The sequence below is a fragment of the Acinonyx jubatus genome, chromosome D4 (assembly GCF_027475565.1).
Source record: "Acinonyx jubatus isolate Ajub_Pintada_27869175 chromosome D4, VMU_Ajub_asm_v1.0, whole genome shotgun sequence".
Lineage (NCBI taxonomy): Eukaryota > Metazoa > Chordata > Mammalia > Carnivora > Felidae > Acinonyx > Acinonyx jubatus.
In genome coordinates, this window is record NC_069391.1 from 49,467,905 (window position 1) to 49,486,530 (window position 18,626).

Genomic DNA, 18,626 nt, shown 5'->3' on the forward strand with positions numbered 1-18,626 from the left:
GTGAGAAGGTTGAAGAAGGAGGCTTCCTCAATTCAGAGAGCAAGAGGGTTCAACCCAGCACAGGAAGACCTTTCCTACAGACATGGCCGAAGATGCAATGGCCTGCCTCAAAAGCCAGTGAGTCCGCCTCCTCTGGAGAAGCCAAGGTAGCCTCTGTCAGAAGAGTGTTCAGATAATGGACACCTTGATAGCCCTTTGAGTCCCATGTCCAAGATTCTTTCCTAGTTCCTTGTATTAAATGTGATGGCAGGCACTGGTTTAGAGTCTACTTCTGAGATTAAATCTTTTGAAAACTTGATCTTACATTTTGGGTAAGCTGCCACCAGGACTGTGGGTAGGTAGGTTCCTGGGCCACAGCTTCTGAAACAGAAGGCTTGTGTATTATTTGATCCAGCTCATAGACAAATTGTTTATTAATGTGGTTTTATATATAGGAGGTATTACAAAAGACAGTTCCTGTGAAATAGACCTTTAAAAGAATAACTACCTTCTCTTTTAGTTGCAAATACAAACTTTTAGCACAGTAAAAATTATAACTGCAAATTAATTTTAACTATTCCGTTTAATTATAAAAAAGCATTACATGCATACAGAAGTAAAAAGCAAACATGACATAAGGGAAAGCAATAAAAATGAGTCTCCCTTTTACCCCAGATTCCACTCATTCCTTAGAGTTAACCACTGTCATCTATTTTCTAACATACATGCTTTTCTTCTATACACCGTTCTCTATATCTGGCTTTTATTTATTAGCATATAGTGGAGACGTTTCCATATCAGCACTTTCCTTATCCTTTACTAGCTACATCGTATTCTGCTGCTTGCCTCTTGCATGATAAGTCCTTCCCATCAGTCCCCTGTCAATGGCCATTTACAATATTTCCATTTCTGTTGATTTATCCAATTATTAGAACACCACATGAGCATCTTTCCCCATATAGCCAATTCTACTGAATGGAAGACATATACATATAAAATAAATCCCTAGAAATAGAAATGCGAGATCAAAGCATATACACATTTCAAATTCTGAAAGCTATTGCCAAATTGCCCTCCAAAGGAATTGCACTAGCTGATCTTCCCACCAACAGTGAATGAGAGCTCCTCAAACCAACTTAATGAAGTCCCTTGAACAGTCCTTACAAAGCAGATCAGCCTTTGCATTGTAACTGCCTTCTAATTTACTGATTTCAGAAGCCAGATTTTTTTTCTTTTACCAAAGTTGAGTTAAAGCCAGGGTTCAGTTATGATGGAAGTCTTTCCTCTAAATTAAATGACAAGGCTATTCTTCCTACACCGAATATCCAATTTCCACCACATCATGTGCCCCCCTTAGCACAAGACTGTTGTCATCCCTGCAGAATATCTGAAAGGTACACTGCAAGTTAACTTTCTGCCTTCCAATTACCAAAAGTGGGGAGCCCCCGTTGTGCACGGACACCATTTCCCATACCATGTTACGTTTCATTCATTCCAGGTTCATGGTTTAACTCATTCAGTCCAACTTGCCATCACCGGAGGATTTTTCTAGCCACAGATGCTCTCGGTAAGGCTGAGCCTTACCCCTCCCCAACATGTACTGCCTCGCCATTTATTAACCACATTACTTTTTTAGAGATGTATTCTTACAAGTATCTCCTGGGGCTGGATCTTAGGAAGACAGCAGCCTAGTAGGTGCATAATCAGACTAACCAGCTAGTAACTGCTGTCAGATCTGTCAGAAAGACCAAACCAGCTGCGTGGGTGAATCCACGGTCTTCCTGAAAACCAGGACCAAGGAAGTCTAATTAGAATACATCCAGAGTTTCAGACTTCATTGCGTCTTATTTTCATGATCTAAACTGTCAGCAGTAAAAGCAGAAAGATCGGACCTGGCAAGTAAAGGCAGATTTTGCCACATTGCATATGTAGAAGGTGTTAAGTTGCAGCAAAAGGCAAATTGTGGATGCTGCTTTTTGTCTATTTCTGACATCCCCAGAGCTGAAAATGCTAAGTTGCCTTCATTAGTCAAACTTGAATACTATTATTACAAGTTAATGATATAATTTCCCACCCCCATGAAGCTTTCTCTTACAAAAAAGAAAAAGTGGGAATCTGTAATACCAGGAGGCTGGCATGTTCAATTATGCATGGTAAGATTCTCTTTTGATTACTTCTGAAATGAACTGAACCATGTCATTTTAGTCATGGACCACTAAGCCCTCAGTAGCATTTAGTTAAGAACACTCAGCATGTGTCGGCACTTCTGTCGCAAAACCATGCTTCAAATGAGATCTCTACAGGCACCGGTTTACGATGTAACATTGAGGATTCCAGAAACTAGGAAATAGGAGCTCAAATCAACTGACGATTCACAGACACATGAAATCCTGGTGACAGGAGATGACGTATGTACGTAAAACAGTGGGTGCTCCTGAATAAATGCCAGCCAAATCTAAGATCTTTCATTTCACATCAGGATAAATAATTGGGTGATATATAGGCTCATCAGAAGAAAGAACTGTTTCATGTTCTGTTTTTTATATAAAAGAGTAGCCATTCAATACATGTGTATTCAGCACCCACAATGTGTCAGGTGCTGTGAACAAATAACAACTTGGCTCAAATGAATACGTTAATGTCACAACCCACTTGCAGAGACACACCCAAGATATGGGCTTTGAAAACTGACTCTGGAGAGATCTTTTGCACCCATTCGGTAGTAGTGGGGCTAGATGTTGGCAAGTCTTGAGATCTGAGGCCTGCCCTATACAGTGATTGTTTATTCGTTTATCTCTCAGATACCCACAGGGGGCAAGGGACAGGAACACGAGAAAGACAGTCAAACCTTCCATCATCTGTCAGCCGCTACCTGGCTCAGAACTCCAAAGCTGAGATCAGAGAAACCCCTTTGAGAATTTCGAACCCCTTTGAGCCACTTGTATCCGTGTATATGAGACAGAAATTTTTGGGAAATTAAGTTCCTAAAATAATAAAGCAGGTGACCTAAAATGCTAAAGAACATTAGCTCTCAAGCGGTGTCAGCCTCAGCTAAGGTCAGTAAGCTGGCTCTTTTCCTGAGACACTGTATTCTGCCATTGATCCTCACTGTGAGTTTTTTGGTTTGTGAAATCCCAATTTTGCCTGGGTTTGATTAGATTATATGCTTTTTAAAAAGCCTCAAAATAGATAAATATTGACTGTAAACACTATTAGACTTTAGAGGCTTAATCACAGCATTAACCAAGAAGAGTGCCTGGTGAGTTTTCAGCAGTGTTTCTGCAGGTTTCCGGTCCTTCCTTGTTTCTCTACCCCCAGAAGGAAGCTATGAATAGATTTTTATACAGCAAGTGCTCTAACCAACACACACACACACACACACACACACACACACACCCTTTGTTGTTTGTGTTAATGTTGGTATATTCATAAATACTTATTGAGGACCAGCCTAGGAAGTAGGCATTGGGGAGCAGATGAAAAATGGTAGCCCTATCCAGCTGGTTGGAGAGAGGTCAGTAGAATACCTCTGAGGGTCTATGATAACTGGTATGATAGGATGGATATCAGTGCTGTGATAGAGAAACGTACCAGGGTGCCTTGCCAGCCCAGGAAAGGAATTCAGGGAAAGTTTCCTGAAAGATGAGATGCTTTGAAGCAGAGTCTTAAAAAGGAGTGAGACATGCAAATAACAAGTGTGGAGCATTCCAAGCCACAAGAAGTGTAACTTAAAAACTGGGCGATCAGTCAAGAGACTGTAACCAACATCCACACTGGAAATGTTGGATCTAAAGTGTTCAAAAGTAGACTCTGAAGGAGTTGGTAACTAATTGAATGTGGAGTACAAGGGGACCTCTAAGATGGCTAGAAAACACTGTGAGTGAGAAATCACCAATAGAAAGTGCAAGCAGATGGGCACATTCCTAGGAGGAAGACAATGGGTGGGAGTGGCGGGCATGTTGAGTTTTACTGTGAAGGGGACTTGCAAGTGAAGTGTTCAGAAGTCCATTGGATAAGAGGATCAGAGCTAGAGATCTGAATTTGGGAATCACTGATATTCAGGTGGAGGTCCATTGGGTTCTTTGGCAGAATGTGGGGGTGGGGGACAGGGAGCGAGGAGGGAGCCTGAAGAATAGTGTGACACCTAAGTGTCACTCTCAGGAGTCCTGGAAAATCAGTTTGGACTGGGATGAAGAATATCAGATGCACTGAGAGACCCAGTCATGTGGAGGCAAAAGTGGCCAAGGGTGGATTCAGTGGAGCAATGCTGACAAAGGCCGGGTGCACGGTGAAGAGGTGAGCAAAGGAGCCCCGGCGACCCAGAGGTACCAGCATAGGCTGACCTCTCCAGAGACTTGGCTGTGAAGGGAAGGCAAGTGAGGGCAGTGCCAGCAGGAAACCTCAAGTCAAGAGAAAGGTTCCCAGTGGAGAGACTTAACCATGATTATATGCTGAGGGGAAAAGGAAGGACTGAAGAGTCATAGTGAGTGAGTAGGCAAAGGCACGACAGAGTCAAGGAACTGGAATAAAGGACAAAAATCTCAATCTTTAAGATATCAACTTTTGAAAAGCATTGAAAATCTTCCAAAATATTTATGAAAGCATTCCATATTTCCACTGATAAGGTGACCCTGCTAGGGGAGTTGATAGGATCAGTTCACATGCGGACAGATCCATTCTTTACAGTTGATTCCAAAGGTCATTCTTCTGGAAAATCATTTTTTAAAGCCTTAATAAGGAAATCTGGCTGCTTCATTTCATTGTATGATGGCCAGCCGTTGAGATACAATTATGTATATATTCTCATTAATTACAGAAACTAGTCCTATGATTAGATCTATAAAAATAACTACAACCAAATTATGTTGATTACCTTATTATATGGTTCATTCACAGAATATTTACTAAAGACATTTTACAAAATACTTTATTACAATACTAGTTTAATTTCCATTATCAGTGTAGTCGTAACAACCAGTTTTACATGATGCTTCACAAAAATTAGAAAAAATGATTTAGAGGTTGTGCTTCAAAAATAAATATAAGAATAAATAAACTCTATGTTCTTGGCATTTTTGCTTAAGATGAAAAATTTTGTAATGTTTTCCTTTCAAGAATAAAAATCAGGGTGCACCTGGCTGGCTCAGTCATTAGAGCATGTGACTCTTGATCTCAAGATCTGAGTTCAAGCCCCATGTTGGGCATAGAGCTTACTTTAAAAAAGAAAAGAAAGAAAAGAATAAAAATCAGGCCAGATCCTGTGAGGTGAATAATCTGCTCCATGAGGACAGTTTGTAGAATGGAAGAGGAGTTTATTCCTTCAAGCTGCTGAGTGGTATCTTGTATCTTGGAACTTTCCCTATTCTCTGAGTTTCCATACCCTTCTGAGAAGGCCCCCACCATCATGAATCTTAAGTCCTTGTTTTTTGTCTCTCTGTCTCCAGGCTGTGACTCTACAAGGGCACGAGCTAGATTTATCTTATTCACCAAACACTGCCTGGTACATAGCACGGGTCTGGTTCATATTTACAGAGTGGATGATTGTTTGTGATCCGTACTCACTTGAAAGCAAAGCTCACATTCCTAAGAGAGCTGATGTAGGGAGAACTTCACTGGAATTCAGTGAGTGCATACACTGTGCCAAGCATCATTCTAAGATGCTTGTTGAGGGATAAAAGATGGTGAGAGAAGGTCCCTTCCCCAGAGCAACCTGCTATCTGATGGGAAAGCAGGCATGTGAGCAGCCAACTGAAAGAAATAAGCACTACGATGAGGTATAATCAAAGTGCCATGGGAATGATGGATTTCCCCTTGGGAAGGGGGGTGTGAATATCATTAGATACCTTCAGGTGGGGCCTTCAGTGAGGCCTTAACAAATGGGAAGCATTTTAATGAACAAGGAGGAGCCAAAGCCCCCTTTTCAACCTTCTGTGCCTTCTTCTGTGCTCTCTGTACCTCCTCTGTGTTGCACAGGCCCCTCTCAGCACCTACTTTGCCAGCCCTGGTGATGTGCAGAAAGAGGATGACTGGCATGCCCCTGGACTGTGGACACCTCGTCCACCCCATTTTCTCCTATTTACCTTCAGAAAGTTCCTGGGATTCCACATGTAGACTCAGTCCCACTGGGGCCTTGGGTTTGCATAGACCTGGAAGGATTTACTTTGGGTCATTAGCCAACAAGAAACATATTAAGGAGTGGTTGCCTCAACTGCTTGCCTGGAAACCCAAACACAACGATTTATCAAGCCCTACAGGGCTCTGGGGATGCCATAGGGAACAAAACCAATGGAAAGCCCTCCCCTCATGGAGCTTGGCTGCTAATGGAAAGCAACAGATAATCAATAGTAATGATGATATAGTATATTAGATGGCGATAAATATTTTAGAGAAAACAAGCTGGGGATAGGAAGTGCTGGAGAGAGAGAGGCTGCAGTTTTAAATAGGCTGCTCAGAGAAGCCTCTGAGAAGGTGAGATTTGAAGAAATACTTGAAGGAGTTGAGAGAGTGAACTCAATGGATCTCTGGGGGAAGAACATTCCAGGTAGGGGGACCAGCAAATGCCATGGCTCTGAGGTGGGACACCAAGAAGGCCAGCATGGCTGGAGCAGAGTGAGACTGGAGAGAGGGAAAGGATGAGGCAGGGCAGCCTAGGTGGCTAAACCTCCTTACAGGTCCTTGTAACGACCTTGACTTTCACCTTGACCTGGAGAGCCACTGCAGGATTTTGTCCAGAGGAGTGACATGATCTGATTGATCACGAAGGATACCAGGATGAGACTGGCCTGGGAGACTGGTTAGTAGACCAGCAAGGTCACTGCTGAGACCAGGGGGGGAGGAAGGAGAAGTGGCCAGATTCTGAAATATTTTGGAAGTAGAGATACCAGACTTGCTGATAGATCGCATGTGGGCTGCGAGAGAAAGAGAGAAGCCCAGGATAGCCCCAAGGTCAGTGTTTGCTTGTTGCCACATCAGTTACATTGCATCCCTCCTCAGAGTGACGATGGCCTCTCTGACTTGAGTCTGTGATTCCAGAGGGGAAAAAAAGGCAATGAATAAACAGGAGGAACATTCAGCTGCACTTTTGCTTTTTAAGCTACCTGCCAAGTCGTAAACTTCAAAGACAGAGATAGGAAAGGCAGAACTGAAAACACAAAAATAGATTTCAAAACACTGTGTTCAAGTTTTGCCTTCTGTTTCATTTTTTTCTTTTCTTCTCCCAAACCAAGGTCTGTTCACTGAAGTGTGTGTGGCTGCTCCCATTTGCATCTATATATCTCTTTTGTCCCATCTCTTCTGCGTTGCTGATGCTCCGAATGTTCCGTAGGAGCCAGGACCTAATTGATCACCAACCCCAAGGGTTCTTTTGTAACACCGCCTATTACAGGCTTGGTGAGAAAGAGGTGAAGGAATTTCCTGGGACTGTTTTGATTAATTAACAGCTGAACAGAAATGAAATCCATTGCTGTGCAGCTTGGGGCTTCTCTTTCACGTCTGGGTGATAGGGTCAAGGATTTTGATTCCTGATTGGTTTTCCAAACTTGTTCTTATTCACATTAGGGCCTTACACTCTGATCTTTTCTTCTGCTCTTCCCTGCCACCCCCTCAACACACACTCCCCTGCGGATATTCAGCTGGTATTCTTTTGCAAACTTCAGGACAGGCTAAACTATATTAAAACTGTATACTAGGTTTTGACGTAGGTGCCTCACGATTTGAACACAGTTTGCTATTTCTGAGATTTTAAGTATACAAATATCTGTCGCTGTGTAAAAATACAACACTTCGAGGCTTTGCACTACAACAGAGTGTATTTTTTAAGGTTGCCTTAAAACATGTAAAAAATCACTCCTGCCCTCACTTTGAAAAGTACCCCAAAATGTCTTCATTCTTCATCCCCAGGCACAGGGCTGCAGTTGTTTCTGACATCTGTCCCTCTGTGTCAACCCTAACGCCAGCGTGGAGTCCATGCCTCAAATAGTTTATGGAAGTGGCCCCCTTACTGCCAAGGTCTCCTGCACCAGAGGCTGCTGAACATGAACTCTGTTGTGAATATCACTCTTTTTCTTCTCAGTACTTCATCAGAAGGATGTCCTATCATTCCTCTCCATAATAATAACCATTTCAGAGTGACAATTCCTTTACTGTATATCAGAGCCCGTCTAAACACCTGATGCATATTAACGCATTGAGCCTTCCAACAGCTGTATGAGAAGGGTGTTCTTATTATCCCTGTTTTAAAATTCTGAGCCTGAGACACAGGAGGTAATACCCTTGTGCACCGGAAAGGTCTTGGAGCACACAGATCCATTGTGCAGCCGTAATTCCTTGCCTGCACTCTGTCCCCACAGGTGATGGGAGAAGACTGATCATCATCTTTCCATTTTGAGATTGCAAAGATATCAGTGTTTAAGACACAGAATGTCAGCTCTGTCACCTTGACCTTCTCCATCTCAGGAAGATGTAAAGTGATCCTTTTCCTAATCGGTTTGGAACTGACTCAGGAGGCCTCACGGAAACCTGAACACCAATCCAACTAGGCTTAGATGTCAGGTGAGGGTGTAGCTAATTCTCCAGACTCACATGTCTGGACTGATAGAGAAGATGCCAGCGCTTCTCCTAAGGCAGCTCAGGGCCCTGTCACCTTGACCCTGTGGTTTTCGTTACTTTTTCTTTTTCCTCTTATTTACAGATTTCTTCTGATGCCACGCGTCATGATAAGCCCCTTGCACACATTTTCTCACTTAAGCTTTGCATCGGACTCATGAGCCAGTGCCGTAGGAATCCCTGTTTAACAGATGGAATCCCTGTTTAACTCACCCAGCAGAGCCAGTGAAAGAGGCAGGGCTTAAACCCAGATCCACCTTTGAACCCAGTCATTTCCAAAATTGAACCACAATACTGTGCTGTCCCACACACACACACACACAGACACACACACACACACACACACACACACACACACACCCTACTGGGTGTTCTGCCCAGCTTGTGGCTTCGGGCTAAACAGGTCCAGAACTCGCCATGCCTTCCTACCCCGAGGCCCAGAGGGTCTTTGAGAATCACTGCTTCTGCACTGGCTTCTGCCCCAGAGACCTCATGCTTTCTCTTGTCTGGCTAGCCATCCTCACATCTGTTCTCAGGGGGTGCCCTGTGGCAATCCCTGGCATGTCCATTGGGCTAAAATGGGCATGCCTGGCTTTGTCAGCCTCTGCCCCACCACCCTCCAGGAGCACACCTGTGTGTTGAATTCCAAAGGTGGCATTTCACTGCTGCTTTTCTCGAAAGGACTCTTGGAGGGAAAATCCTTTTAGGCCACTGAGCAGCCATTGTCAGCACTGGGAATGCAGAATGGTAATCAGGTCATGCTAACTGGGACGAAGGTTGAATTTCAAAAGTTGCAGAGGTGAGTGGGAAGGAGAGATCCCAGCCAGCCTCTGCAGCTTTGTCCTGTTGCCCCTAGGGCTAAGCCCCAAGAGAACAAATAGAGCTAATCCCTCCCACCTTTCAGAAGCTTAAAAAGTCCCAAGTGCTGCTGCAGTGGGAAAAGTAGAAACACACTCTCTAGAAAGCCCTCGCTGACCTGTAAAAACGTTCAGGACCCTATGAAATCCCAAGTCTAGAGTCATTTCCTACCCTATGCTCCTAGCCTTCCTTTAGAGGATTTGGGAAAGCCAGCCCATGAGTGGCTGTGGCCAGCACCGTGGCCGAACCCTTCCATGCTTTTGGGTCCCTTTTACTATCATTTCTCCCTGGTATACATCTAAGCTCTGAAAAATACTCCTGTAACCACAAACAAGATGTGATTAGCTGTTTTCTATCAAATAGTTTCTCTGCCATGATTCATGACTTTGGGGCATTCCTGGGGTTGGGTTATTTCAGATTATGTTCCCACAGGTTTATTTGTCTCTTCTTCTGAATGTTTCCTGTTTCTTACTATTTTTTAAGTAATTTTTAAACAGCAGTATTTGATCCTTTTCATCTCACAGAGATCCAGGAGGTTCCAAGTTCAAAGAATGACCCTGAAACCACTGAACGGTTTGATTAGTAAGATCATTCTCTCCTATAATGTTTCAGAACTTGCCTTTTCCATCTCCTGAACTTTTTAGCAAATGATGTGAGGACATCTTGGAATTGTCTTCCACGAGAAGTACCACTCTTCAGGCTTAAGGCTGCAGAGTATGGACAGCCACGCTTCATTATTTGTCTCATCTCCAGATGAGACGAGGTTTGGCAGCCAGGACAGTGGCTCGCATCAACACTGCCTCGGCAACGTCCAGGCAATCACAGCCCCCTGCCTACCTCCTCCCTCCTTCCTCTTCTCATTTTCATTCCTTTCTTAGTCCCTTTTGCCTCCTCCTTCTCCTCGTCCCCAGGCTTTCTTTTCTTCCCCATTTTCTTCTGAGAATTTCTCTCAGAAACTAAATAGAAACAGCCAAATTCAAAACACCTTTCAGCGTGGTGAACCTAACGCTCACCTTCAACATCCCTCAAGGATGGACATCATGCCTATCACCTACTCCTTTTTTCTCATTCTTTCTGAAGCCCAAGCCACATCCTAACCTACTTTGTTCTGTGTAATGGTTCCTTTCCTATTTCCTTCGAGAGGGTGCGCTCTGGTGCACATTCATTGCCTACAATGAGGCACTCTCATCCTAGAGACTGCCTTTGCAGTAGCGAGATGTCTAGGCCTATGACTGATGGAGCTTGGAAGCAGAAAGGGCTCCATCCTGTGTCACCTTCCCCATGGCATCAGCTGATCCCACTCTAGTTTACGGCTTCTGTCACCACCACCCCCCCCCCCCCCCAGTGATGCAAGTCACTACTTTGGCGACACCCCATGATTTCCATCCTTGAGGAAGGAAGGCTAAGTGGATGCCAACCTGCCATGGCCCATCCTAGGAAAAGAGACTCTCGAAGAGAAACATTTGGGTTTTGCTTGAGTTTGGTTCACTTTTTGGTCTGACTAGAGAAGCAAAATGAGATCTTCTGCAATACGCTGCTAGAGAATCCAGCCAACACAAATGCCTACTGAGAAAATTGTAGAGGTTGTGGTGTATTGAAGGACTCGTCATATCTGAATCTAGGCAATAACCAGTCAGTTTAAAATGAGGCTCCTTTGTGCCTTGAATGTTCTCGGTGGGAGGGTGGGGGGGTGGGAATCAAGGACTAAAAGAGAATGTACTATGTTTCACTAATTTCTACATTTTTGCATGCTTTTTGTTTCCTGTGCTTGTTGCATGCATTTAACCATTAACTATGTCAATAATGGAGAAGAAATTAAGTGTTATTCTTGTGGTATAGTCTGTTTTAAATGACTGTTTTGAGAATTTTGAGTGTTTTTTCCAGCACCTTTCCCTAAGCATCCCATCACTGACAGACATTACTTGCTCTGCTCAGTTGATCATTCTTTGCCCTGAATCCCCAGATGGAATCTGTTGCCTCCTTGATGCTTTAATCGCAGCTGACTCAGCTCATTCAGAAAGCTGGGATGCATGCTCCCAACTCATTTAGACTCTTCAGTGTTAATTAAGATAGATGGTTGAACAACTCAAAGGACCCTTGGGCTTGGATTTCCATTGTCACAAGCCAATTCTGAGATGAACATTTAATTCCAGAGTAATGGTTGTGTCTCCAGAGCATCTCTGTGTCTTTGGAGTTGTTTTGGATCTCAGCAGGAGGGGGAGTTTTAGTGATGATTGGTGCCTTCATTTATTTTGTAAGCAGTTGGAAGGGAGGGAAAGAGGTCCGAGTCAAACCTCCCAACTATGGTCTGGGAGCTTGAGATTCTCACACAGATTTGGGCTAAAGAATCCACAAAGGTAAGAAAGTACCCTTCCTGTAGGGCATAGGGCATTTGGGTTGAGCAGAAAGTTGTGGTCGCTGCTATCGTACAGCATAACTGAGGAAGCCACATGCGTGTTGCACCAATGCTTCGCCATTTTCCACAAGCCCCTCTCTTTGTCTTCCTCCTCACTGTGTCTCCTATCCACTGCTTTCTCTTGCTTCAGGGAGGTTCAGAGAAAAGGCTTCTATTCTCCACAAGATCGCCAAGAAGAAATGCCAGGTGGATGAGAACGAGAGGCAGAACGGGGCTGCCAATCACGTGGGTGAGTGCAGAGAAACTTCATCCCATGCCTTTTCTGGAGTGCATGGAGGGGAGCAGAGATGGAGGACCCAGCATGGGCACCCTTGACTTAGTGCAGATGTGCAATCCTGCAGCTCAGCCCATTCCAGGGTGTCAGGAAGAGCCCATTTCCCATGCGGGGTACAGGACATGAATGGATGCACTGTGTCACCTGCACTAGGGGACTCCAAAAAGAGTAAATGATTCTATGAGGAACCAAAGTAAAATCAGCTTCTATCCAGGCATTTCCCTTGAAGAGTAGAAAATCACTTCATTTCAGGAATTCCACATAAAGAGGATACACACACACACACACACACACACACACACACACCTGTCATTTAATGTTTAACAAAAGGTGAAATTCTCCTTTCTGAAATTCTTGCTGGTAACCAGATACTTACACTGTCGACTTATGATCTTGCCTACCCCACACCCGCTAAGTTACCAGATGGTTCACTTGGTCACCCCTAAACTGAGTGACAGGGTCCCTATGAGACAGCCCCACCTCTCCTTTCTTAAGAATTCGGCAATACTAGCCCAGGTCTTTTTTGGCTGACTTTTTTCTGAGCACCTGTGTGACCAGATCGTGACACTCAGACATCTTATTTTAACTTGGAACATGATGTTCCTCCTCTCCTGTCTGCAACTATAGTATAACTCACTAATTCCAAATTCAAACTAAATTTAACCTAATCTGTATCTATGCTACAAATGATGCTATTGCCCAAGAAACTGCAGTTATCTGCAGACAAAATTCAGCAGTGTTGCACTCAAAATATATAACATTCCTTAGAAAAGTTTCTGCCTCCCCTGTTATCCTGACTTCTAGCTCCGGGAAAATCTTTGGCCAAGAAACAGTTAAGATTCCATTGGGTATGAAAAGATAAACTTGGGGACGCCTGGGTGGCTCAGTCAGTTAAGTGTCTGACTTCGGCTCAGGTCACGATCTCATGGTCCGTGGGTTTAAACCCTGTATCAGGCTCCGTGCTGATAGCTCATAGCCTGGAGCCTGCTTCAGATTCTGTGTCTCCCTCTCTCTCTGTCCCTCCCCTGCTCATGCTCGCTCACTCTCTCTCTCTCTCTCTCTCTCCAAAATAAATTAAAAAACATTAAAAAGAAAAGATAAACTTGAAGGGAATAAGCTGAGTTGTTAAATGTCATGTGCAGGAGGTTTTCTCCTTACCTGTTCATGTCTCTTCTCAGACATCTTACTTCCTCTCTGGGACCTGATAATCCCATGTTAGCCGAGGTCAGGTTTGGCCATTGCAGGCTGGTCTTAAAGTTGTCTCACTTCAACCAATAGATACCCCAAAGCCCAGTTTCAGTATTTCCTGAGGTTTTAGTATTTGGTATTTTTAATAACTGGACCAAGCATATTGGGATTAACCGGCAGGGTCACACACAGCAGAACATCACATACATAACACTGTCACTATTAAAAACATGGAAAGTTGAAATAAATTTGAGTGTCTGTGGCTTTCCATGTTTAAATATATTTGTGCCTCTGGGGGCATCTGGGTGGCTCAGGTGGTTAAGCGTGTGACTCTTGGTTCTGGCTCAGGTCTCGATCTCCGGGTTCGTGAGTTTCAGCCCGGCGTTGGGCTCCATGCTGACAGTGCCGAGCCTGCTTGGAATTCTCTCTCTCCCTCTCCCCCCTCCCCTGCTCGCTCTCTCTGTCTCTCCCCACAAGTAAATAAATAAACTTAATTAAAAACGATTTATGCCTCTGTATTCCGCAACTGAGTACGTGAATAAACAAATACTTCCCCATGATTTCCGAAATTTGGCCACTTCAAAGTCAATAGTTTTTATGTGACGACAAAAATATCTTCCAGCGGAAGTTACTAGGGGGAATAAAAAAACATTCTGACACTCTGTGAGCAGTCTGGTGCTGCTCGGATCTGATGCTGATGAGCATTACAATATTCCTGGCGACCCTGACATTGAACCACACAGCCTCATTGTCTCCTGAAATCCGAGGATTACCCAGTGCAGCCAGGGGGCCTAAACACCTTTATACTTCCCTCCCACTGAAGTCATTGGCAGACCTTGGTAGCGCCTGATGACAGATCACCTGAGGTGCTCCTCTGAGCCCGGAAAAAATAAATCTTGTAGCGCAAGGCAGTTACTGTGATAACGATCAGATGGTTTACCCGTCTCTGTTCCAGCACTGTGCTAAGTGCTTTTTATGCATTTTTTAATTTAATTTTTATAGGCATGTCCTTTCATTGCATTGTTGTCAGTAGTCGCGGTGTTAGTACATCACTCTGGTTTCACAGACGAGGAAGCTAAATCGCAGAGAAGTTAAATTACTCGCTAAGGGTCCCATAGCATGAGCAGTAGAGCCAGAGTAAGAACCTGGGCCGGCCTGTGATGTCCAGCGTCCCAGAGTCCAGTGACCCCGAAGTCACTTCTCAACTCCCAGAGGAAATCTGGAATCTGTGCTTTGTGACCTGCGGCTTCATGCTAGCGAGACGTTACCTCTCGCTTAGGAATGACCGACTTTGGCCTCTGTGTCTTGTTCAGCTTCCTCTTGCCTTGCTTGCGATAGGATGCCCGGGGGGGGGGGGGGGGAACGTGCTGAGTCACATTCTGCAGGCTTTTTGAGAAGGCCAGGCTCTTGACCCTACCCCCACCACCTAGACTTCAGCAGAGCTGTGCGCTCCCAGAGCCTAGAGAATTAGAGCCAGAAGCAGTGGGCCTTAAGGTCAACCAGTGGAACCCCCTTGGTTTTTTTTTTTTTATTTAAAAAATTTTTTTTAATTTTTTTTAATGTTTATTTATTTTTGAGAGAGAGAGAGAGAGTCAGAGCATGAGCAGGAGAGGGGCAGACAAAGAGGGAGACACAGAATCAGAAGCAAGCTCCAGGCTCTGAGCCGTCAGCATAGAGCCCGATGCAGGGCTTGAACCCACAAACCATGAGATCGTGACCTGAGCCGAAGTCAGACACTTAACCAGCTGAGCCACCCAGGCACCCCTGAACTCCCTCATTTTACAGCTAAGGTTCCTGAAACCTGGTGGAAGAGGAAGACTTGCCTAAAATGGCAGCCCGATAGTGGTGGAACAGAGCCTAGGACCCAAGTCTCCTGGGGCCCTAGCCAATAAATACCCCTTCCAGAATGTAATACAAAAGAAAAGAGCCTGTTGTTAAAAATATATAGGAGGGGTGTGGTCTTGGGTATAAATAGTAGTATGTAGACTGAGCATGATTTTGGTGAAAAAATGTCTGTTCATGTTCTTGAATGGCTACTTGGTGAATTTGCCTAGTCTAGAGAATGCACACCATGGGAACTGAAAGGGCACTCAAGATGTCAGGCCAGAGTAAGAGAGCCAGAGAGCTATTAAAGAGAGGAAGAACACTGATTTGCTAAAAGATGTTGGGGAGAATGGGAAAAATCCTCTGTCATTTGGCACAACCCTAACCCCAGGCCTCACCACCCCTCTGGCCCGACATTTTAGGATGTTCTTTCCCGTGTGGCTCTTACCCCCCATTGACTCCATTTGCTTTCTTTGTGTGTGTGTCTGAATTATATCACAGAAAAAATCGAGCTCCCAAACAGCACCAGCACAGAGGTTGAAATGACACCAACCAGTGATGCTTCAGAACCTGTGCAAAATGGAAATCTCTCCCACACCATGGAAGCCGCAGAAGCCCAGGTATGGCTTTTTTCCATTGGTCTTCTGGGCCACTGCTCCTGCTGCTGCCTTAATGTAGACGCACAGGCCCCACACTCTCCTCAGAGGCCCAAGCTCCTGACAGGGCAGATATCAGACAGAATCATTTCTCTTTGTGTGTATTTCTCAGTACCAGCAAAGGGCCCCTGTGTCAAGCTCTTGGTTTATTGAATGAATACATATGTTATCTAAGCCACTGTTTCTCAGAGTGAGAGTGGCGGCCTCATACATTTAATCTCCTGGAGGTAAAAATGCAGATCCCTGGGCCACACTCCAGACCTGATGAAACAGAAATTGGGGAAACGGCACCCAGGTATCAGCATTTTTAACTCACTTTCCAGGTGATTCTTAATAAATGATAAGGTCTGATGGCTGTTGCAGTCTAATCCTTTCTCTGTGTCTTTAAGATCAAGGTTCAGTAACAGGGAAACTACAGCCATCATGCCTCAGTTAACCCTCTTTGACCTTCCCTGTCTTTGCAATGGAAATTAACCAATACTCTGGCCCATTCCACCACAGATTTGGTACTAGGCACTTTACATATGATACGGCCTTTCAGCGTCACAGCTGAAGGTATAGGCCTTTACTGTCTTCATTTTACACTTGAGGAAGCTAAGGCTTGACAAGACAAACTGGTTAATCAGTGTTACCTAGCTAATAGGTGGGTAGTTGAGCTGAGATTCAATCTCAGGACCGTCTAAATACAGCGTCTGCACAAATTCCACCCCGCGGCACTGCTTCTGGACCCCAGTGATTCACAAAAGTAAACAGAACCACCCAGAAGTAAATGATGCTTGCCAGATTTCTGGCTCTCATCCTCATCAGGTGAATCAGAATTTCTAAGGCAGAGAGCCCCAACTCACATTTTAATCAGGCACCCTAGATCAGCGGTTCACAAACTCAGATGTGTTTACAAAGCTCCTGGGGGATCATATTAAAATGCAGCTTGTGATTTGTCAGGTCTGGAGTGGTCCCGGAGTCTGCAATTCTAACGAGTCCCCTGGTGATTCTGCTGCTGCTGGTGCAAGGGCCACACTTTGAATAGCACTGCTCTAAAGTTTGTGACCTACTTCTCTAGATAGAATTTTCGCAATGAGCTGAAAAGTTACACAGTGCCCACAAATAGAAGCCAGACTACAACAAATCTATTTCAGCATTCTCTCCTCCTTTATACCAGGATACACTCTGTAATGGAGCCTGTTCCTGGGGGGGGGGGGGGGGGGCTAATTTTGCCTGTTGCCCTTATTCCCTAAAAGAATATGCAAGAAAAGTCTCTTCACTTAATGGAAACGGTAAAGATGTTGGGCACCATTTCATGTACCTATTGGTCATTTGTATGTGTTCTTTGGAAAAATATCTAATTCAGGTCCTTTGCCCATTTTTTAATCAGGTTTTTTTTTTTTTTTGCTATTGAGTTGTAAGGGGTTCTAATATCCAAAATATACCATTAGCCCCTTATCAGATATAGGGCTTGCAAATATTTTCTCTCATTCCATACATTGCCTTTCATTTTGTCGATGACTTCCTTTGTTGCGCTTTTCACAAGATATACATATATCAAATGACCACGTCATACACCTTAAATAGATACCATTTTTTTCTGTCGGTTACGCTTCAGTAAAGCTGGAAAAGAAGTAACTAAAGAAATGATAAAGAAATGGAGCTCCTTCTGCCCTGTCTCGTCCGCCTTCTAGGCTCTCGCCCTTCTGTCCAGAGCCCTGTGGTCCCTCCGCATTAGCTCAAGGGTAAGCTAGCAGAGCAGCTTACGTCCACATGGATAAGCAGCGTGCGGCAGTGGGAGGCAGGCCCCAAGGACATCTGGCTGCCCTTGGGGATGGCACGGTCACAGGTGTGCCGAGGGCAGCGTAGCCATCGTGCCTCTCCATCTGGCTGGCAGAGGGACATCTGTGACCCCCACGAGGAAGCACCTTGCTATAGGGGAGAGAGAGAGAGCCCCACCTGACCCCTCTCTGAGCAGAGCTGTACCCCCAGGTGTCACGCAGGGAAACAGGACAGATTTGTGTACCACCTCAAGGGCAAGCAGACCTCCAAAGGGCCACCCCACCAGCTGGCTGCAGGATGGGGGATTCACCAGGAGCGTGTTACCTCATCCACAAGTTACAGATAATAATGGTGCCAGCCTCGTTTGGGTTATTAGGAGAGTTACATAAGATAATGTATGTAAAGCGCTTAGCACAGAGCTAAATGCTGCTCTTTATGTTGTTACGTGCCCGTACTTACCACATAAATCCCATCCAAGGTGTTCCTTCCCTGAAGGAACTCATTTAGGTAAAATGAAAATGTAATACATATAAATAGATATAGATGAACACACACATACACATAAACGTATGTAGACACACACACACACATATATAATGTTTGGGGGCATTTAGGATATAATAAATAAGTGAACATTTGTGGTAAGTAATTATAGCCCAGGGTGATCACGGAGCTCTGTACCCAGGGCTCTGGGAACCTGCTGGAGGACGAAGGTGACACTAACAAGGGAAAGTGTAAAAGCTTCATGGAGGAGGTAACATTTGACTGTATTGATGGGTGCATGGAAGTTTGTTGCTCAGAGAAGGAGATGATAACAAGTGCAAAGGTGTAAAATCTGAAGAGGGAAGCTCATGTTTAGTGATTGGTGAGAAAGCCGGTGGACCCAGGAACTGAAGTACAAGGTGAGGAGTGAGGAGAGGTCCACTAGGAAAGGTAAATTGGGCAGAAACTCTTCAGCTGTTCAATCAGAAAATTTTCAGGTATCACCTCATATGTATCAGGCACTGTGCTGGGTACCGGGGATGCCCACACCAGAGAATTTACAAATACAAACCAAGACATA

General features: G+C 44.6%; 1 protein-coding gene across 2 annotated transcripts in view; it reads left to right on the forward strand.

The window, feature by feature from the left end:
• SLC24A2 (solute carrier family 24 member 2) overlaps nucleotides 1–18,626 on the forward strand; it is a 250,170-nt gene that overhangs the window by 185,881 nt on the left and 45,663 nt on the right. For both annotated transcript variants that reach the window (XM_027047183.2, XM_027047182.2), the window contains 2 exons: nucleotides 11,988–12,086; nucleotides 15,645–15,763. In XM_027047183.2, coding sequence (XP_026902984.1) covers nucleotides 11,988–12,086; nucleotides 15,645–15,763 — 218 coding nt within the window. The remainder of the gene's footprint in view (nucleotides 1–11,987; nucleotides 12,087–15,644; nucleotides 15,764–18,626) is intronic.